The 22548-nt window shown below is 43.1% G+C and overlaps 1 protein-coding gene across 5 annotated transcripts in view; it reads left to right on the forward strand.

The window, feature by feature from the left end:
• rarab (retinoic acid receptor, alpha b) overlaps window positions 1-22548 on the forward strand; it is a 173560-nt gene that overhangs the window by 107456 nt on the left and 43556 nt on the right. The window contains exon 1 of one of the 5 annotated variants that reach the window (XM_014192583.3): window positions 17680-18732. The exons of the other annotated variants lie outside the window; for them this stretch is intronic. Coding sequence (XP_014048058.1) covers window positions 18555-18732 — 178 coding nt within the window. The 5' untranslated portion in view covers window positions 17680-18554. Of the gene's footprint in view, window positions 1-17679; window positions 18733-22548 lie in introns of those variants that run through there. 5 annotated transcript variants of the gene reach the window in all.

The raw sequence follows: 22548 nt of genomic DNA on the forward strand, positions 1-22548 counted from the left end.
CAATTGACTCAAATGATGTCAATTAGCCTATCAGAAGCTTCTAAACCCATGACATTATTTTCTGGAATTTTCCAAGGTGTTTAAAGGCACAGTCAACTTAGTGTATGTAAACTTCTGACCCACCAGAATTGTGATACAGTGAATTATAAGTGAAATAATATGTATGTAAACAATTGTTGGATAACGTACTTGTGTCCTGCACAAAGTAGATGTCCTCACCGACTTGCCAAAACTATAGTTTGTTTACAAGAAATTTGTGGAGTGGTTGAAAAACGAGTTTTAATGACTACAACCTAAGTGTATGTAAACTTCCGACTTCAACTGTACACACACACAATCCTACACGCCTGCTCACATGTACAAAGGGTCCTTGTGTGTGTAGCCTAATCCGCCCCCCCCCCCCCCCCCACACACACACACACACACACACACACACACACACACACACACACACACACACACAGGGGTGTGATCAGGCTTTAAAGGCGTCAGGGCGGAGGATACATCTGGTGTTTGGGTTCAGTACTGTAGGTCATCAGGGCGTTATAAAGACCTGGCCTTGGAGCACGTGGTGCACATCCACTTACACACACTGCACTCTGCCCTCTCCCTCCCTCCATCCATCCCTCCACCTCTCTCTATCAATCTCTCTCCATCTCTGCCTCCCCATCTCCCTCCTCTTCTCTGTTGCACTCTACTGCAATCTCCCTCCTTTTATCTCTCCTTCCCTCTATCCCTCCCTCCCTCTCTCGCTCTATCCCTTCCCTATCCTTCTACAGCACTCTCTCTGGGCTCCATCAATCAATCACATTTGTTTATAAAGGCCTTTTTACATCAGCAGATGTCACTAAGTGCTGTACAGAAACCCAGTCTAAAACCCCAAACAGCAAACCATGCAGATGTAGAAGCACGGCGGCTAGGAAAATCTCCCAAGAAAGGCAGGAACCTAGGAAGACACCTAGAGAGGAACCAGGCTCTGAGGGGTAGCCAGTTCCTCTTCTGGCTGTGCCGGTTGGAGATTACAAGAGTACATGGTCATTTATGGCCAGATTGTTCAAGATGTTCTCCACAACTAACATTAAATCAGAAACCAAATACATATTTTATAATACTGTAACTACACTATCTTAAACATATTACGCCCTCTATACCCTCTCCCTCATCTCCCCCCCCCCTCTTTCTACCACACTCTCTCTGGGCTCCACAACAAGCATCAAATCTGAACCAAGTGAATATTTTGTGGAGATCTGTTTGAATTGCACACAGCGACGAGAATAGAAGAATATCCACCTCCTCCTACCTGTATACTATCCTTGAAAAATGAATCGCTGAGAAACTGGATGCTGGGAGATGTTTTTATCGAGCTCTATCATCCAAAGACACACACAAGTCCACATATTACACACACATTCAGAATGGGTAAAACCATTTCAATTCAATAACTTTGACAGCATCCCTTTTGATTTTAACAGAACTTTTGCCCGTGAAAGAAGTGGTCAGGAAGTGACTTTTTAGACCTGAATGCCAAAACATTCAGGAGATAAAGGTGCTCGAAGTTGACCGTTTTTGCATACCCGTATCATACCGTGAGACATGTCTTCATCACTGGAAAAGATAAACAGGTGTTTGATATAGTTTAAAAGCTTACAAACAGTGTTGTCAAACTATTTTATTATATGTATGTATGTGTGTGTGTGTGTGTGTGTGTGTGTGTGTGTGTGTGTGTGTGTGTGTGTGTGTGTGTGTGTGTATATATGAGGAAAATTGTCATTTTTAAACCTTTAACGTCAATGAACTGAAAACAGAATTCATAGAATGGACCTATCCCTTCAGACTACTGCAAATTTTTATTGAATTTCAACTTCTAATTATTACCACAAAGAAGACTGCAGCTCCACCAACCATCAAATGTCAACTTAAATGGTCATGTCTATTCTATTATCTATATTTCTATGATTTCAATAGGTTTCATATGTAGGATTGACAGTATAATTTAAAACAACACATATTGCCATTCAAGTCAACATTGTAGTTGTATTGTTAGTATATGGTATTTTACATTTGTGTGACTGTTCAATGTGTCAGTGTTTTGTTACTTGTCGTGTACTTGTTGTTTTAGAGACCCCAGGAAGAATAGCTGCTGATTCTGCAAATCCAAAATAAACCAATAAACATTTTCTGATGTGTGGACCTCCAACCATCTTTGTGGTACCATTTGAAAGTTTGAATTTCAATTGTATTCCCTTTTTAGTAAATTTATCATCCAAACCACATCACATATTTTGTGTTTCAACCGATAGAGGGCACAACAGAAAATCGGATCGAAGCTACAACATACATTATGTGAAAATGAAAAAAGAAGATGGGAGTCTACAAGTTTTTTGAATTTTTTTTTTACAACAGGCGTTAAAGGTAGGAAAATAAAAAATGTTGTTAAAAATAATGATACAATTGTTTGACAGCCCTGTTTTTAAGCCTTTAAACGATATCAATCTCAACGATTTCTCTTTTTCAATGATGAAGACATGGATGTCTCATGTTATGGTGGGGTATGCAAAATGGGTCAGCTTTGAGCACCTTTCTCTTGAATGTTTTTCGCATTCAGGTCCAAAAAGTCACTTTTTGAGCACTTCTGCAATTGGTAAATATGTATGGAAGGTTTCAGTTGTAATCAAAAGGTGGTGCTGTCAAAAAGGGATTGAATTCAAATGTAATCACCCAAATACAACTTTGAGAAGAAAGAAAAATAAGAAAATACATTTCAACAACTTGGGCCACTTGACACAAACCAAGGATCTTCTCATTCAGAGATTTTTCTCTTTTCATTTTCTCTCAGTAACCGTGGGCCGTGACCTTGGCTTCCATCTGGGCGGGAAAGGCATGTTTTGATGTAGAGGCCAGGATGAAAATAAATAAATAATGAGCCTCAACTGAGCTAAGAAACCAAGCTATTTTCCTTCCAAAGAGAGCCTGTTTGTAAAGCATTTCTCTCTCGCTCTTTCTCCTTGTAAGAATGACTTTTCAAGCACTTTACAGTTTCTGAGGTTCAACCTTTTAACTGGTTATTTTAACATCGGCTAATTACTTCTGTACATTCGGCTCTTTCTCTACCTTTTAAAAGAGATGGCCAGGGTTATGCTACCCAGGAAAGATGTGTTTCTTCTCAGTACAAACGGAGCAAGGTCATTCAATCTCTCGTATCGTGAAAATAACCTGTACTTCAGCTAATATTTTCATCCCTCTTACTTTCACACAACAACCTGACCCCAGTGCCCCCCGGTAAACAAGTCGAGCATGAAAGTGTGTGTCAAAACAAAGAAAAACAAACACGTACAGACATTAAGATTTACAAGAGCTCTGGCCTCTTCCACACGTCCTCTGGTCTATTACGGAGATAATGAGACAGGCTCAAACCTCCCAAAGTTGTGTGTGTGTTTCTTTGTTCCTCCATTCATGCGTGTGTGCATGTACATGTGTGTGCATACGTGGGCACTACCCTTCCCAGAACCATGCCTGCAGTGTATACTCCGTGTACACACATAGTCACTGCCTGGCTCCTCCAGATGTGCAGAGGCTAACAGTAGCTAATCCACGCCATATGCTAACAGCTAACTCAAGCCATCACCATTACCCTTGGCCTAGCTACAGAGTACACAGACGGAGATGTCATGTCACCACTTTCTCGCAGGTAAAAGCTCTTGTTTTCAATTGGAGGTGTTTGGACAAGGGAAGTTGGGGGATTTGCTTGTAAAAAAATCAATATATTTCATGCAACGCAACCACCATATATGGTCACGGATTTAGCAATGCACACACACACCCAATCCATACACGAACATGTACTGATCTATGTTGCAGCTGTCTTTCCCATAAAGTTATGTAGCTTGTAACATGTCACACATCCCCCCCCTCTTCTTTCACCATTTCCCTCGGCCACATGTACACAGACCGAGCAATGAGCAGGGGGATACGGGAGGTGTGAGGCAAGCGATTGAGCAACATGTCAAACCCACTCTGCTGTCAGATAGAGGAGGCTCTCAATGCATCTCAAATGGCTCCCTATTCCCTATATTAGTACACTAATGTTAACCAGTGGCCTATCCCTTAGTACATTATGATATACCGGTATTGATGCACGGACCAGTTAGGGTTTTTAACTTTAACTTCTAGAACGGTATTTGAATGTTTGGTTTGTTAAGTGATACGCCGTGTGTAACGTCCATTTTTGGTAGTTTACTCCGCTACTTGAGTCATTCTCTCTCTCTCTCTCTGTCTGTCTGTCTGTCTGTGTCTGTCTGTCTGTCTGTCTGTCTGTCTGCAGCTTTCCACACAGACCTAGCCCCGCCCCCTGTCACTCAAGGAGCATGTTTGTTGTTCCTCGACCAAGACACACTTGCTTTCAGTTTGCATGGTCAATGCAGCACACGCAACAGTGTTGACGATAACGATGCTGTTTTGTAGCCAAAGATTATAGGGTCCCCTAGGAAACAGTTTGGTTCCTACCCTGTCACAATAACTCCTCCCTGGCATTTTCATTCGTTGTCATGTCAAACAACACTGTATTCAAAGTGCCCACTATTATATTCTAACTATAGAATTAGAATAATCAATGATTACAACAGTTCACCCAAGTGTTTTGCATTAAATCGCAAGTCAAATCGCCAGTTGCAACATTTGGTTAAAAATAAGGCCTAGATTGTTTTCCGATATTGTGCAGCCCCCTACATGGAAGGGTGGAAATTACCTCAAATGAGCGCAGGAAATTGAGATATTGCTGAAAATATCGGTTGGATTGAACAGTATAAAACAATCAGAATAGAGAAAGAACCATTGAATTCACTCAGAATGTATGTGTTGCCACTGTAGGGTCACGCACTACTCATAAAGTATTATTATTAAAAAACATGAAATACTGTCATAGCGTAAAATAGTTTTGAAATACCGTCATGATATTTTGGCCTTATCTCCCAGCCCTACATCCTACATAACCATGATAAGCAGTTAAAGCCCTTTGCTGCTGTCTGCAGGGACAGGGAGAGAAAAACACACACACATGCATGTACATAAGGACAAGATCCATTCTCATCTCTTCTCTCTGCTAGTTGATGTTCTGAAGGGTATTATATTAATGGAAGTGACAGAAATATAACAAGTCGACTCCTCCAACCGTCTTGTGTGAGAAACACGATACTGGGCAGCCTCTTCCTGTGGCTATGAATCTATTTCATCAGGCTACGCCGCTAATGAGCTGGTGTCCCTGTGTGTGTGTGTGTGTGTGTGTGTGTGTGTGTGTGTGTGTGTGTGTGTGTGTTGTGCAGCAGTAGAGAGCTAGATAGCCCATCATCCATTTGTGGAGGAGAAGGTAATTACTGTAACGGAGTTACTGTAACGTAATGCTAATGACTCCTTCCATTTTGTTTTCTGTAACCTCTGAACCAACTGATCTCATAAAGGAAAAAACATAACGTCATTTTGTTTTCACCTTTATTTAACCAGGTAGGCCAGTTGAGAACAAGTTCTCATTTACAACTGTGACCTGGCCAAGATAAAGCCAAGCAGTGCGACAAAAACAACAACACCGAGTTACACATGGAATAAACAAATGTACAGTCAATAACACAATAGAAAAATCTATATACAGTGTGTGCAAATGGAGTAAGGAGGTAAGGCAATAAATAGGCCAGGTAGCGAAGTAATTACAATTTAGCAAATTAACACTGGAGTGATAGATGTTAACACAGTGTCCAAAGAAGATCCAGATGTTAGAGCTACAGGATGCTACAGGATGCAAATTTCTGTTTGAAAAAGCTAGCCTTTGCTTTCCTACCTGACTGTGTGTATTGGTTCCTGATTTCCCTGAAAAGTTGCATATTGCGGGGACTATTCGATGCTAGTGCAGTCCGCCACAGGATGTTTTTGTGCTGGTCGAGGGCAGTCTGGTCTGGAGTGAACCAAGGGCTATATCTGTTCTTAGTTCTACATTTTTTGAAAGGGGCATGCTTTTTTAAGATGGAGAGGAAATTACTTTTGAAGAGCAACCAGGCATCCTCTACTGACGGGATGAGGTCAATATCCTTCCAGGATACCCTGGCCAGGTCGATTAGAAAGGCCTGCTCGCTGAAGTGATGACGGCGGGTGTGAGATTCACAATGATACTTAGTCGATAGCCATGTTGTCATGTTGTGTTGCTACCATGCTGTGTTGTCATGTGTTGCTGCCATGCTATGTTGTCATGTGTTGCTGCCATGCTGTGTTGTTGTCTTAGGTGTCTCTTTATGTAGTGTTGTGTTTCTTGTCCTATATTTTTATTTAATTGTTTTTAGTTTTTATCCCAGCTCCCGCCCCCACAGGAGGCCTTTTGCCTTTTGGTAGGCCATCATGGTAAATAAGAATTTGTTCTTAGCTGACTTGCCTAGTTAAATAAATAAAAAACAATGAGGCCAATGTCTCTGGTAATCATCACTTAAAAGGGGGGGGGGGGGGGGGGGGGGTCTGCTATGTCTATGTTGAAGTGTGGGGGGGGGTCTGCTATGTCTATGTTGAAGGGGGGGGGGGGGGGGGGGGGGGGGGGTTGGGGGGGTCAGGGATGATGGGGTAATAAATAGTTTAGTGCTTTGAAGTTACCGTCAGGTTTTCCCACGCATTTCCTCCCATCACATCATAAACCTCTTCAATCCCCCCAAAATCCCCCCCCACCCCATCTCCCTTCCTAAATCTCAGCTTCCTCATCCCTACCTGCACCACTTGGGCTCCAAAGACTAATGCTAATTGCTCTTATCAAGGACATCACGTAATCTACTCTCATTATCTCAAGTTCATCAACCCGCAATTCATTCGAGGGTAGCTTAGAAGTAAATATCTTCAATATCTCCTGGATTTGTTATCAGTACACTACAATTATGCCTTTGTAGGCGAAGATAAGGTGTATTGCCCTAAACATACCATATCAATATACAACTGCATTTCACATGTACAAAATAGCCAATTCTTTCCCACTTCTCCTTAAAGCTGGAATCTATAGTGGTGAAACTGCCATGTACGTTTGCAATAACGAACACGGTTTTTTTTTCTCCCTCGGACAGCATTGCACACACGATAGCACAGCAGAGTATGTACTACAATTATATTTTTACCATGATGCGGGATGCTCGTTTCCTCAAAACAATAACAAATGAGCCTGGGGCGGCCAGCGGTGCTGTTTCACCTATCGCGGATCTCATTTTTAGCCAAAGCCAATTTGAGGGTTGACCTTTAAGGTGGTTGATAATGAGTAAGTGTTCCAATTGTCATCATCAGGTCCAATGTGTTGGCATGTATCACTGTTTCCCCTACAATGCCCAGGAAGAGCCCGGACGGTCAGTCGCTCTCGTAAATCCTCTACTACCTTCAAGCAGGCTGCCAACTCATTGCCTTTTCAGAATTTAAAGGCTTGATTTACCTGTGCTCGGCTGTCTATCACTCAAAGTGGGCATCGGTTCAGAAGTTTTAGCGAGAATTCCAACCTTGTCTACACCCAGGAAAGCCATCTTCCTTCACAGGTTCCAGAAAGTGATTAATGGCATTTTAATGTTTAAAAGTGTCAGTGCGTTTCTCAAAGTCAGATCCAGCCAGGACGTATTCAGCAAGATGAGAAACTGGCAAGAAAAATGGCTTCAGTTCCACGACTTTCTCTGTAGAACTCCATGAGGCATTGGGGTGTCCAGGGCTTGTATTCAAAAAGTAGGAGTGCTAATCTAGGATCAGTTCCCCCTGTCCGTGTAATCTTATTCATTAAGATCTAAAAGGCCAAACTGATCCTATATGAGCACTCTTACTCTGAGACTCTGTGAATAGAGGCCCTGGCTTCATCTAGTTCTTGGTGTGTTGTTTCTTGCCAATTGACACACAGTCCATGAAGGGTTATCAAATCAAATCACATTTTATTGGTCACATACACGTGTTTAGCAGATGTTATTGTGGGTGTAGCGAAATGCTTGTGCTTCTAGTTCCAATAGTGCAGCAATATCTAACAAGTAATATCTAACAATTTCACAACATATACACAAAAATCTAAGTAAAGGAATGGAATTAAGAATATATAAATATATGGATGAGCAATGTCAGAGCGGCATAGACTAAAATACTGTAGATAATATACACTGCTCAAAAAAATAAAGGGAACACTTAAACAACACAATGTAACTCCAAGTCAATCACACTTCTGTGAAATCAAACTGTCCACTTAGGAAGCAACACTGATTGACAATACATTTCACATGCTGTTGTGCAAATGGAATAGACAAAAGGTGGAAACTATAGGCAATTAGCAAGACACCCCCAATAAAGGAGTGGTTCTGCAGGTGGGGACCACAGACCACTTCTCAGTTCCTATACTTCCTGGCTGATGTTTTGGTCACTTTTGAATGCTGGCGGTGCTTTCACTCTAGTGGTAGCATGAGACGGAGTCTACAACCCACACAAGTGGCTCAGGTAGTGCAGCTCATCCAGGATGGCACATCAATGCGAGCTGTGGCAAGAAGGTTTGCTGTGTCTGTCAGCGTAGTGTCCAGAGCAAGGAGGCGCTACCAGGAGACAGGCCAGTACAGCAGGAGACGTGGAGGAGGCCGTAGGAGGGCAACAACCCAGCAGCAGGACCGCTACCTCCGCCTTTGTGCAAGGAGGAGCAGGAGAAGCACTGCCAGAGCCCTGCAAAATGACCTCCAGCAGGCCACAAATGTGCATGTGTCTGCTCAAACGGTCAGAAACAGACTCCATGAGGGTGGTATGAGGGCCCGACGTCCACAGGTGGGGGTTGTGCTTACAGCCCAACAGGACGTTTGGCATTTGCCAGAGAACACCAAGATTGGCAAATTCGCCACTGGCGCCCTGTGCTCTTCACAGATGAAAGCAGGTTCACACTGAGCACGTGACAGACGTGACAGAGTCTGGAGATGCCGTGGAGAACGTTCTGCTGCCTGCAACATCCTCCAGCATGACTGGTTTGGCGGTGGGTCAGTCATGGTGTGGGGTGGCATTTCTTTGGGGGGCCGCACAGCCCTCCATGTGCTCGCCAGAGGTAGCCTGACTGCCATTAGGTACCGAGATGAGATCCTCAGACCCCTTGTGAGACCATATGCTGGTGCGGTTGGCCCTGGGTTCCTCCTAATGCAAGACAATGCTAGACCACATGTGGCTGGAGTGTGTCAGCAGTTCCTGCAAGAGGAAGGCATTGATGCTATGGACTGACCCGTCCGTTCCCCAGACCTGAATCCAATTGAGCACATCTGGGACATCATGTCTCGCTCCATCCACCAACGCCACGTTGCACCACAGACTGTCCAGGAGTTGGTGGATGCTTTAGTCCAGGTCTGGGAGGAGATCCCTCAGGAGACCATCCGCCACTTCATCAGGAGCATGCCCAGGCGTTGTAGGGAGGTCATACAGGCACGTGGAGGCCACACACATTACTGAGCCTCATTTTGACTTGTTTTAAGGACATTACATCAAAGTTGGATCAGCCTGTAGTGTGGTTTTCCACTTTAATTTTGAGTGAGACTCCAAATCCAGACCTCCATGGGTTGATAAATTGGATGTCCATTGATTATTTTTGTGTGATTTTGTTGTCAGCACATTCAACTATGTAAAGAAAAAAGTATTTAATAAGATTATTTCTTTCATTCAGATCTAGGATGTGTTATTTAAGTGTTCCCTTTATTTTTTTGAGCAGTATAGAATACAGTATATACATATGAGATGAGTAATGCAAGATATGTAAACATTATTAAAGTGGCATTATTAAAGTGACTAGTGTTCCATTTATTAAAGTGGCCAATGATTTCAAGTCTCTATGTAGGCAGCATCCTCTCTGTGTTGGCCTTGAGATAAGAATCTGTTTTTCAGTCTCTCGGTCCCCGCTATGATGCATCTGTACTGACCTCGCCTTCTGGATGATAGCGGGGTGAACAGGCAGTGGGTAGTTGTTGTTGTTGATGATCTTTTTGGCCTTCCTGTGACATCGGGTGTTATAGGTGTCCTCGAGGGTAGGTAGTTTGCCCCCAGTGATGCGTTGTGCAGACCGCACCACCCTCTGGAGAGTCCTGCGGTTGTGGGCGGTGCATTTGCCGTACCAGGCGGTGATACAGCCCGACAGGATGCTCTCAATTGTGCATCTGTAAAGGTTTGTGAGGGTTTTAGGTGACAAGACACATTTCTTTAGAAGAGCAGTTGAGGAGCGCCTTCTTCACCACACTGTCTGTGTGGGTGGACCATTTCAGTTTTTCAGTGATGTGTACGCCAAGGAACTTAAAACTTTCCACCTTCTCCACTACTGTCCCATCGAGGAGGATAAAGGGGTGCTCCCTCTGCTGTTTCCTGAAGTCCACAATCATTTCCTTTTGTTTTGTTGACGTTGCGTGAGAGGTTATTTTCATGGCACCACACTCCCAGAGCCCTCACCTCCTCCCTGTAGGCTGTCTCATCGTTGTTGGTAATCAATCCTACTACTGTTGTGTCGTCTGCAAACGTAATGATTGAGTTGGAGGCGTGCTTGGCCACGCAGTCATGGGTGAACAGGGAGTACATGAGGGGGCTGAGCACGCACCCTTGTGGTTATCTATAAGAGTAAAGAGTGTTGGCCCATATGTTGAAATAGTGTCACTGAACAGGCAGCCTAAGGTTACTGACCTGATTGACATTTTTGGTTGATAACGAGACCCTTTAGAACTCCTGTGCACCTCATCCATTGGAAAGCAATGTTTTTATGCTTATAGTGCGAATCCTGTAAGACTGACTCGGAGCCAACAGTCGAAGGACGCATTCTCAAAGCAAGCTCAGACCAGCTGGCAAGTGTCTTCACAGACATTTTCAATCTCTCGTTGTCGCAGTCTGTAATCCCAACATGTTTCAAGTTGACCACCATTGTCCCCGTTCCCAAGGTAACCTGCTTAAATGACTACCTGTAGCACTCACATCTGTAATTATGAAGGGCTTTGAAAGGCTGGTCGTAACACATATCAACACCATCATCCCAGACGCCCTAGACCCACTTCAATTCACATACCGCCCCAACAGATCCACAGATAATGCAATGTCAGTTGCACTTCACACTGCCCTTTCCCAGCTGGACAAGAGGGGAAATAACTGAGAATGCTGTTTATAGACAACAGCTCAGTGTTCAACACCATTGTCCTTTCCAAGCTCATCATCAAGCTAGGGACCCTGGGACTAAACACCTCCCTCTGCAACTGGATCCTGGACTTCCTGACGGGCTGGCCCCAGGCGGTGAGGGGAGGCAACAACACCTCCTCCACGCTGACCCTCAAGGTGTGTGCTTAGTCCCCTCCTGTACTCCCTGTTCACCCACGACTGGGGTGAACCCCGCATGACTCCTGATCACCGACAGCGATGAGACGGACTACAGGGAGGAGGTCAGAAACTTAGCAGTCTGGTGTCAGGACAACAACCTCTCCCTCAACATCAGTAAGACCAATGAGCTGATTGTGGACTATAGGAGAAAGAGGGAAGAGCACACCCCTATCCACATCTACAGGGCTGTTGTGGAGCAGGTCGAGAGCTTCAAGTTCCTTGGCGTCCACATCACTAAGGACTTAACATGGTCCACACACACCCGCACAGTCGTGAAGAGGGAACGGCAGCACCTCTTCCCCCTCAGGAGCCTGAAAATATTTGGTATGGGCCCTTGGATCCTTAAAAAGTTCTACAGCTGAACCATTGAGAGCATCTTGACTGGCTGCATCACCTCTTGGTAAGGCAAATGCACTGCCCTTGACCGCAAAGTGCTACAGACAGGGGTGCGGACAGCCTAGTACATCACTGGGGCCGAGCTCCCTGCCATCCAGGACCTCTATATCAGGCAGTATCAACAACAAAAAATTGCCAAAGACTCCGTCCACCCAAGCCATAGACTGTCCGGCCGGCAAACAGTACCAGAGCATCGGCTCTCGGACCAACAACCTCAGAGACAGCTTCTAACCCCAAGCCATAAGACTGCTAAATAGTCAGACTGCTAAACAGTTAATTAATGGTACCCAAACTATCTGCACTGACCCTATGCACACTAACTAAACTACAGTTGAAGTCGGAAGTTTACATACACCTTAGCCAAATACATTTAAACTCAGTTTTTCACAATTCCTGACATTTTATCCTAGTAAAAATTCCCTGTCTAAGGTCAGTTAGGATCGCCACTTTATTTTAAGAATGTGAAATGTCAGAATAATAGTAGAGAGAAATATGTATTTCAGCTTTTATTTCGTTCATCACATTCCCAGTGGGTCAGAAGTTTACATACACTCAATTAGTATTTGGTAGCATTGCCTTTAAATTGTTTAACTTGGGTCAAACATTTTGGGTAGCCTTTCACAAGCTTTCCACAATAAGTTGGGTGAATTTCCCCTGACAGAGCTGGTGTAACTGAGTCAGGTTTGTAGGCCTCCTTGCACGCACACACTTTTTCAGTTCTGCCCACAAATGTTCTATGGGATTGAAGTCAGGGCTTTGTGATGGCCACTCCAATGTCTTTACTTTGTTGTCCTTATGCCATTTTTGCCACAACTTTGGAAGTATGCTTGGGGTCATTGTCCATTTGGAAGACCTAATTGCGACCAAGCTTTAACTTCCTGACTGATGTCTTGAGATGTTGCTTCAATATATCCACATAATTTCCCCCTTCCTCATGATGCCATCTATTTTGTGAAGTGTGCCAGTCCCTCCTGCAGCAAAAACACCCCCACAACATTTACATTTTAGTCATTTAGCAGACGCTCTTATCCAGAGCATACATTTCAATTCATTTCATACATTTTTTTCCCCCCGTACTGATGCTTCCACCCCCGTGCTTCACGGTTGGGATGGTGTTCTTCGGCTTGCAAGCGTCCCCCTTTTTCCTCCAAACATAACGATGGTCATTATGGCTAAACATTTCCATTTTTGTTTCAACAGACCAGAGGACATTTCTCCAAAAAGTACGATCTTTGTCCCCATGTGCAGTTGCAAACCGTAGTCTGGCTTTTTTTATGGCGGTTTTGGAGCTGTGGCTTCTTCCTTGCTGAGTGGCCTTACAGGTTATGTCAATATAGGACTCGTTTTACTATGGATAGAGATACTTTTGTACCTGTTTCCTCCAGCATCTTCACAAGGTCCTTTGCTGTTGTTCTGGGATTGATTTGCACTTTACACACCAAAGTACATTCATCTCTAGGAGACAGAACGCGTCTCCTTTCTGAGCGGTATGACGGCTGCGTGGTCCCATGGTGTTTTACTTCCATACGATTGTTTGTACAGATGAACATGGTACCTTCAGGCGTTTGGAAATTGCTCCCAAGGATGAACCAGACTTGTGGAGGTTAACCCGACTTTTCTGTGGTCTTGGCTGATTTCTTTTGCTTTTCCCATGATGTCAAGCAAAGAGGCACTGAGTTTGAAGGTGGTGGTTGAAAAATGAGTTTTAATGACTCCAACCTAAGTGTAAGTAAACTTCCGACTTCAACAGTATATATATATACACACCATATATACACTCACTCACACACACTACATTGACACTCCCGCAGAAAACACATTCACACGCAAACACACACATACAGATAAAGCATACCAACACAATACAAACATACATATACACTACCGGTCAAAGGTTTTAGAACACCTACTCATTCAAGGGATTGGCTTTATTTTTACTATTTTCTACATTTTAGAATAATAGTGAAGACATCACAATTATGAAATAACACATATGGAATCATGTAGTAACCAAAAAAGTGTTAAACAACTCTTCAAATAGCCACCCTTTGCCTTGATATTTGAAGAGTTGTTTAATACTGTTTTGGTTACTACATGATTCCATATGTGTTATTTCATAGTTGTGATGTCTTCAGTATTATTCTACAATGTAGAAAATAAGTCAAAATAAAGAAAAGCCCTTGAATGAGTAGGTGTTCTAAAACCTTTGACCTCTAGTACACACACACCACACACTTTTACACTCATCCTTTGCTGTGGCTACGCTGTTTTTTATTTTAGTCTTATCTATCCTGATGCCTAGTCACTTTACCCTACCTTCATGTACATATCTACCTCAAATAACTTGTACCTCTTCACATTGTACTGGTACTACCTGTATTTAGCTCCATTTATATGTTTTTTTACTTTGCATTGTTGGGAAGGGCTCGTAAAGCAAGCATTTCACGGTAAAGTCTACACCAGTTGTATTCGGTGCATGTGACAAATAACGATTTGAATCAGTCAAAGGTCAGACAGATTGTGTGAACATGTGATTGTTTGGGTCAAGACGGGAAGGCCTACAATGTATGAGTGCACTTAGCAGTGCCTCAGAAACAAAGGCAATATTTGGCTGTTGTTCCACTTTCCTGAATTGCTTGTTGTGGAAAACGTGTTTCTATACTTAATCATCAACTGACCTCAAACGAAAATATGTTGTGAAATGGTAATACGCAAACTGGGCTAAAGCCAAAGGCAATGATGTAAGCGTAAGTAATAGCAAATTGCTTTGTATCGTACATTTACAATGAAGTCAATTTTCATTACGCAGCTTGCCAGGCGCTGCTCGCTCGCTTACATACCTATCAGAAAATTGTAACGTCCTATATAGGGCCCGTGTCTGTGGCTAGTACCCCTGCCGCCACTCTCAATGGATTTAATGCCTCCTATCGATTAACGAATGTGTATTTATTTGATGTGTGGTCTTTTATCCCGAGCAGCTAATATTTTAAACAGACGAAAATCAATACCAGAGCACTTTCACGTCAAGGAAACAAAATGGAATCAGCCAGGGCATGAAAGAAGAGGTTGATACGTTGTTCTACTCACGGATGGGGCCATCTTTCACTCACTGACAGCAACCTTGGTTTAGCTCGTTGACTGATGCACAGTGGCGCCACGACTTGACTATTCATTTCCTTGTTATGTGCACACTGCTCTACCCCCTACAAGTGTGTGAGCAACCTCTGCCCAGGGAAGTGAAGCCAAGGAAGGTGTGTGTGGGGGGGGGGCAAGCAAAGTGAGAAGGTGAGCATGTGGTGGGCCAGCACGAGGTGAGGCATTTGCCTGGTTTGTTGGGTTCACAGAGAGTTCAGCTGTACTGTGAAAGGGGTGTGTGTGTGTGTGTGTGTAATTGGTGGGCAGTAAATGGACGTATTTACGGTACATGGACAGGGATGGATGGATGGAAAGGTGGAACAATATTGACAAGCGGCTTGTTTTATCAGAACAGCCGCCACACTTGTTTTCAGTAAATACATTATTCTGCATTCAGGCATAACCCTACTGATTTTTCAGTCATATTTTAAACTGTCCAAGCCTTTTTTGTCTTTGAATAGAATACAACTTTATTAAAGCTGCAATATGTACATTTTTGGGTGACCTGACCAAATTCACGTAGAAATATAAGTTATAGCTCTGTAATTCTCATTGAAAGCAAGTCTAAGAAGCGGTAGATCTGTTCTCTGTGTGCTATTTCTATGCTTCCTGTTCTAAGGTTTGTTTTTGCGTCTTTTTCAGTTTTTTACACTAGCTTCAAACAGATGAAAATATACTGAACAAAAATAGAAACGCAACATGCAACAATTTCAATGATTTTACTGAGTTACAGTTCATATAAGTAAATCAATCAATTGAAATAAATATATTAGGCCCTAATCTATGGATTTCACATGACTGGGGATATTGATCTTTTGGCCACAGATGCCTTAAAATAAATAGTAGGGGCGTGGATCAGAAAACCAGTCAGTATCTGGTGTGACCACCACTTGCCTCATGCAGCGTGACACATCTCCTTCGTATAGAGTTGATTGTGGCTTGTGGAATGTTGACTCACTCTTCAATGGCTGTGCGAAGTTGCTGGATATTGATGGGAAGTGGAACACGCTGTCGTACACGTCAGTCCAGAGCATCCCTAACATGCTCAATGGGTGACATGTCTGGTAAGTATGCTGGCCATGGAAGAACTGGGACATTTTCAGCTTCTATGAATTGTGTACAGATCCTTGCGACATGGGGCCGTGCATTACCATGCTGAAATATGAGGTGATGGCGGCGGATAAAATGGCATGACAAGGGGACTATGGATCTCCTCACGGTATCAATTGTATTCGTTGTCCATAGCTTATGCCTGCCCATATCTTAACTCCACCTCCACTATGGGGCATTCTGTTCACAACATTGACATCAGCGAACAGTTCTCCCACACGACGCCATACACGTGGTCTGCGGTTGTGAGGCCAGTTAGACGTACTGCCAAATTCTCTAAAATGACGTTGGAGGTGGCTTATGGTAGAGAAATGAACATTTTCTGGCAACAGCTCTTATGGACATTCCTGCAGCCAGCATGCCAATTGCACACTCCCTGAAAACTTGAGACATCTGTGGTGACAAAACTGCGCATTTTAGTGGCTGTTTATTTTCAGTGCACCGGTGTAATGATCACGATGTTTAATCAGCTTCTTGATATGCCATGCCTGTCAGGTGAATGGATAATCTTGGCAAAGGAGAAATGTTCTGTAACAGGGATGTAAACAAATGTGTGCACAAAATTGGAGAGAAATACGTTTTTTTGAGTGTATGGAACATTTCTGGGATCTTTTATTTCAGCTCATGAAACATGGGACCGTCACTTTACATGTTGCGTTTATATTTTTGCTCAGTGTACAATATTTTTGGTTATGGAAAAACTTTGAAAGGGCCATTGGCAAACGTCAGTCATTGTAACAAAACGACAGCCCAGTTGCTGTCAAGTCCCACTAGTCATAGATTAATTAGGGCTGTAATGTTATCATGTAATTATCATGTTCCACTTCAAATCTCATGCAGAATAGATACTCTACCTCTGATGGTACATCAAATGCCCGCCTCTATGAGAAGGTTACATTTGGCCAGAGCCCATGAGGAAGAGCTGAGAGGGAGATGGAGAGGGAAGGATAAACTAAGATAGCAGGTGTAACATGCTGACCACATCGCCTGCGTCGCAAAATAAATTTACACATGCATGTTATTCAATCATTGCACCCACACTGCTCGGGCGTGCCAACAAGCGTCTGCGTTGCCAGGCGCTAAAATAGAAGTTGCTTCTATTTGTGGCACAGAACGTGAATCAAGTCCTGCCTCTCCCATCTCCTCATTGGTTTTTAGAAGCATTTGCCCACGTCACATCTCCTCATTGGTTATACCCACGTGCCATCTCCTCATTGGTTATACCTACGTGGGTGATTGAAAGATGAACCGAGGTCAGGGGTAATACACCTTATGAAAGTTAGTTGCCAATCGCCTTATAAAGTCCAAAAAAGAAAAAGCCTGGAAGGAGGAGAGATGACTAGAAATGATTCGGTTGACCGTTTTATGTGCGGATTAATTGTTGGAGTAGAGGACCTTGTCTATTTCAGGTAAAATAACATCTCAATGTGTATAATTGTTTCAGAGTTTGTTTTGATATTTCAACCTGCGTGTTGTGATGGCGTTTGGTGTGGGGGGACAAAATCAATTTGTGCACGATGGCGCACGCGTCCGGTTTGGGCATGGTGTAAAAGAAACGCCTGAGCCGTTTTACGGGCTTCGCCTCTTCCGCTATCCTTTAACCCTAAACACGATGCTTCCGGTTTTAGACACCCAGCTGAGGGTTCAGGATGGAGAAGGGAGGCTGGGTAGGTGGAGCCAATGCGCAGCTGCTGATACTCGTCAAATTGCAGGGCAGGATTTGGAAACTGAATGAAGTGTGTGCAGAGGTCTCTTCACAAGACATGGACGCCGGCCCTCAAGTATCCTTATGTAACGTGGGGAGCCCGAAAACAACAGGATGCTTAAAAGATTCTCGAGATTTTTCGGCAAATCTTAAACCTATTGAATTTGAGATTAAATATTATAGCGCTCGCCGTCGTCTATCGAAGACGTGATCCTGGACATATGATCCGTTCTGGTGTTGTTATAATAGGAGCGAGTTGGAATTAAAATACCTATTTCCACTTGATTCGGTTGGTGAGGCGACATACTGTATCTCTAAATACGAGATTGGGTGGACACGTCACTGACGCTGGGAGCGTAGCTGGACAATAAGTTATCGTAGGCGACTTTTCTATATGACTTACATTCTACACATGCTTGCATTGGAGTGAATAGGCAGATCGACGGGCGGGATAGCGTGGTCCACTTTAATCCCTGTGTCGCCCGAGTTGGTCAGCAGCTTTGGAAACACCATTCAAAAACAGTGGACGGAATAATTGTTTTAACGTTTTTGTCTTGCAATTTTTCCTAATCACAACAGTTTGTTTGCTCCTGTTTGTGCCCTCTGAATTAAGCCACGATATGGGTCGGTTGCGTCGGTTGCGTCACTTCATCTGACAAATTGGAGAACAAGAAGTTGTTACGTTGTTGTAATATTGTCACAACTCTGTTTGGGAGGAAACCTCCCAATGTGTTCTATCCCCGCGATATGTGATGACATCCTTCGTTGCGCTCGGTGTTTTTGAAACCCTCTCTTGTCTTCTTTATTCTAACGGGAGGAGATCAAAGGAAATTATCTTTCTATTTCGGGCTGCAGTTAGTTTTGCATGATGTACGACAGTGAGGATGTGGTGGGACTCATCCCTAGTCCGAACCCGTTTTTAACTATGGATTACTACCACCAGAACCGAGGATGTCTAATCCCTGATAAGAGCCTCGTACCTGCGGCACACCGTCCCTTCAGTTCGTCCATCAGAAATCAACACTGGAATGGATCAAACCACTGTATGTTGATTTCCACTTTACTTGTTCTCGACTAACCAGTATTGATTGTCGAAAGTAACATGCATGTACCAAGGCGCACATTTAATGTAATCCGTAGATATTACGCGCATGCCATGGTGTGTGCTGTTGATTGTTGGGCGATATGAGCAAAGCACGACCCCTCGTTGTTATAACTGTTTCGGTCTTCTGTAGGCTTCATGTTCTGTCTCAAGTTATTGAATGTAGGCCAAACTAACTTTTGTCGACAGTGCATCATCAGTTCAATGTATTTATTTGAACTTGTATTCTTAGCCAACTCGTCACATTATATTGCCCAACAACAGTTTATCTTCGCTAAAAACATGCCACATTTATTTGCAACATCGTAATAACATTGTGGCAATCCATTCTAACCGCCGTATTACATTGTTTCAAACTGCTTGCAAAAACTAAAACCATGCCATGCTTGAGTCGCCTTGTGACTCATTAATATGTGGCCATGTCTGTGTTGCCATACTAGTGTTTATATATACAACGACATGCTATATATAGCCTAGGCCCACTTTCCAACATGGGAGAAAAATGTATACCTAACTATCATGTAACATTTCCAAAGACCAAGTACATTTTTAATTATCATTAATCATCAGTATCACCGAATAGATATACAATGCTTCTTTGCTTCCAGATTTTTTTTTACAGCCTTCAGTGGCGTTTAATGTCCAAAGACCACACACTGGGTAAGGTAATGTATTGGTAACTTGCTGACTCGTTCGTTTTTTTTTTTTTTTTTATCGTAGCCAACAAGTCAGTGTCTGTGACTTGTGAGGAGGAACTAGGTTTATATTTAGACCTTAGTCACGCTTCAATGGTTAGAGGTCACCTATCACAAATTGGTGTCACACGTCATTTTGTTCTGTTAGAAACGGTTGCTAATGTTTTACCCTTGATACACTACTTTTCCATCCTAACATTCAATTAGATTGTCATTCAAAACAACATTAGGCTATCAATGGTAAATGTGGAATGAGTCATGCTTGACTGAGTCACCCATGTAACACCTAACCTTGGGGTTCCATTCTTGTCAAATCCCTGCTATGTGCTCACAGTGCACGTGTGACGTTTAGATGGTCATAGTCTGCCTGGAAACTTGGTCTCCAGTGATTGTTCGGACATGTCAACGTTGCTAAGCTTGTGTAAGCCTGTTGGAGGGATCATTTGTTCACTGGCTCAGCTCCCCTTTCTCATGGAGATGGCTACAATTGACCAAAGTATTTATGCCCCTCCGAAGGGGGCAACGATGTCAGGAAGACAAGGAGGGCCACATCTTAAGGAGGTTAGGATTTAGCTCTAAGTCCAAAGATAATATGGGGGCACCCACAGTAAAAAATATATATATATATATATATATATATTCTACAATCTGGGAAAAAGCATGTTCAATGACAACACTTGGGTATTTTTGATTTGAACTCTGAGGTATTTTCTATAGCATGCTCATCCCTACACTTTCAGGTCTATTTTGATGTTGATAGTTGCTTGTTGTCGTCATGGAGAAGTAATGTCGACCATAGCCGTTTCTCAGTTTCAGCAATAATCGAATGAATTCGGGACCTGTGAAATTAACCATAGGACCCACTAGGAATTAAATTATATTATCAAAATAGTTTAATATGCTTTTTTTTGCAATAATCGCTGATCTGGCTTTCAAGTCTTTTTACGAAAAGTTATTTTTTTATATACCAGATCCACTACTAATGACCAACTTCTTGTAGCAGGCAAGTTTATCAACTTGGATCTATTTGCTTGCTAACGAGGTAGAACAGTTGAACTGTTATGAGAATGAGAACAAGTAGCCAATTCCTTTTATATAATTGCATTTTATGCTTATTGCACATTAATAAAACACGGACTAGACAGCTAGTATAAGTCTTTGGCTAGAATGCTGCTGGGGGTATGTGATAGCGCAATGCCACGTGTGACAAACTGAGCATACGTTTCCCAGAAGCAATGTTCATTGATACTCTCATTATAATTGTGTCTGCTCCGCGCGCAATTTGAGAAGTTGAGACATAAAACGGGTATCTTTTAGAAAAGGTCACTTCTCCTCTGTTACTATAAAATGGATGTTTCAATGTGTTTCGGTGTCCATGTGAGCAACGATTCCGGTGGACCAAATCTCAAATGCAAATAGTGAGTTGAAGCTCTTGTCAGAGAGGAAGAAGTGATCTTTCATCTTTTGTTGTTGTGAGTGGCAGGGGGAGGGACTTGGCGTGTGTAAATTGGAAGGTGCACAGCCTACAAGCCATTGCACACAGCACAGAAGGAGCGAAGGAGACGGGACAAAAAAGACATGAGAACAAGCGGACATAAACACTCATAAGAATGAAAAAAAGAAGAAAAAATTGATTATTGCGATATAGGCATTTGGAATAACGCACAAAAACAGAAATTAGAATGAATCAAATTAATTTGATATGTGGCCCAGCCCTGCTATACGTGTGTCCTTCTGAACAAGACCCAGGGATAGCAGCCCCCCAGTCTTATAGTGGCAATATGTGACTTTTTGGGCGACCTGACCGAATTGTGAGTTATAGATCTATCAAGCGGTAGATCTGTTCTATGTGCTCTCTTTCTTCCTATTCTTAATTTTAGTTTTTGCGACTTTTATTTTGGTTTGTACACCAGCGCCAAACAGCTTAAACAACAATATTTTGGGTTATGGAAATTGTATTTCATAGCGGTTTAGTATAGTGTAGAGAATAATTGTGCAATCTTATTTTGTCAAATAAACTGAAATTAGTTGAACTATTAGTTAAAGGTACCAGGAAATCGTGGAGCAAATTCTGTATAGTGCAACTTTAAAAACAGCTCAGAGATCCAGACAAACTTTGATGTGGAAACAAGCCCAGTGCAAAGCTGCCTTGCCTCTCGCTCTCTCTCCCTCGCTCTGTGTGAAGGCTGAGGGTGACTAACTGTGTTGTTTTGTGCGCACAGCAACACTCAACAAATATGCAGCGGCACTACCTTACTAAGTTGAACTATAGCCCCTGCTTTTTCCAGACTTTTTGAAAGGAAGAGAAGCCACCATTCGATTCATGAATGTTTGCCGGGCGCCCTGCCGCCGACCATTTCATGCCAAAACAAACCTGTGGCAATCGCAACTCACAAAGAGGTAGACAGCCATTCAGTCCCGGCAGTAAAGTGCTATTGAGTGAAGTGCCATTTAGTTCAGCCCTCCTCGGGATAATCCCCCAGAGCACTCAAGTCAGAAAGCACAGTTATTTTAAGCTTTGTCTCCCCTCAAGGAAGCCGTTCTCACGTCAGTATAGGTCACTTTGACGTAGAATGGAAGTCGTTGGGTTGCCTGACCCTTCAGTGTCTTTATTTAAAACATCTATTTCGGATGTGGTATGTAAAAGCAGGCCTTAACCCTTACTATTGAATTGGGTGATATTTTTTGTCGTAGCATTGAATAGAACAGGAAATAAACCGCCACGTCTGTCTGTTTAATCAGTGTTCTCATTGAGGTAGTGACTGACAACAGTGCGTGGATAGCCTTGGTGTCTGAGGAAGCACCGACACTTTCACTGGCTTGAAGGCTCTCCCCTTGAAAAATGAAAAAATCCTTGTAGGAGTGTGCGAGCAACGCCTAGTAAAAGCGGGTACTCAACTCAAGCACCCTGCCTCACTGCTGGCAAAGTCCCCACACCTCATCAGGGCAGCGACAGGCACCATCCCGCGCAACGGAACTCAGGGCACATCAATCACAGGTTGTTTGAAATGTCCTCCATCATGCTGACTGCTGCTGCTGCCCAGAGAAGAGTCTTGCAGGCA

This window comes from Salmo salar, chromosome 03, assembly GCF_965601325.2.
Source record: "Salmo salar chromosome 03, fSalSal1, whole genome shotgun sequence".
NCBI classification, from domain to species: Eukaryota; Metazoa; Chordata; class Actinopteri; order Salmoniformes; family Salmonidae; genus Salmo; species Salmo salar.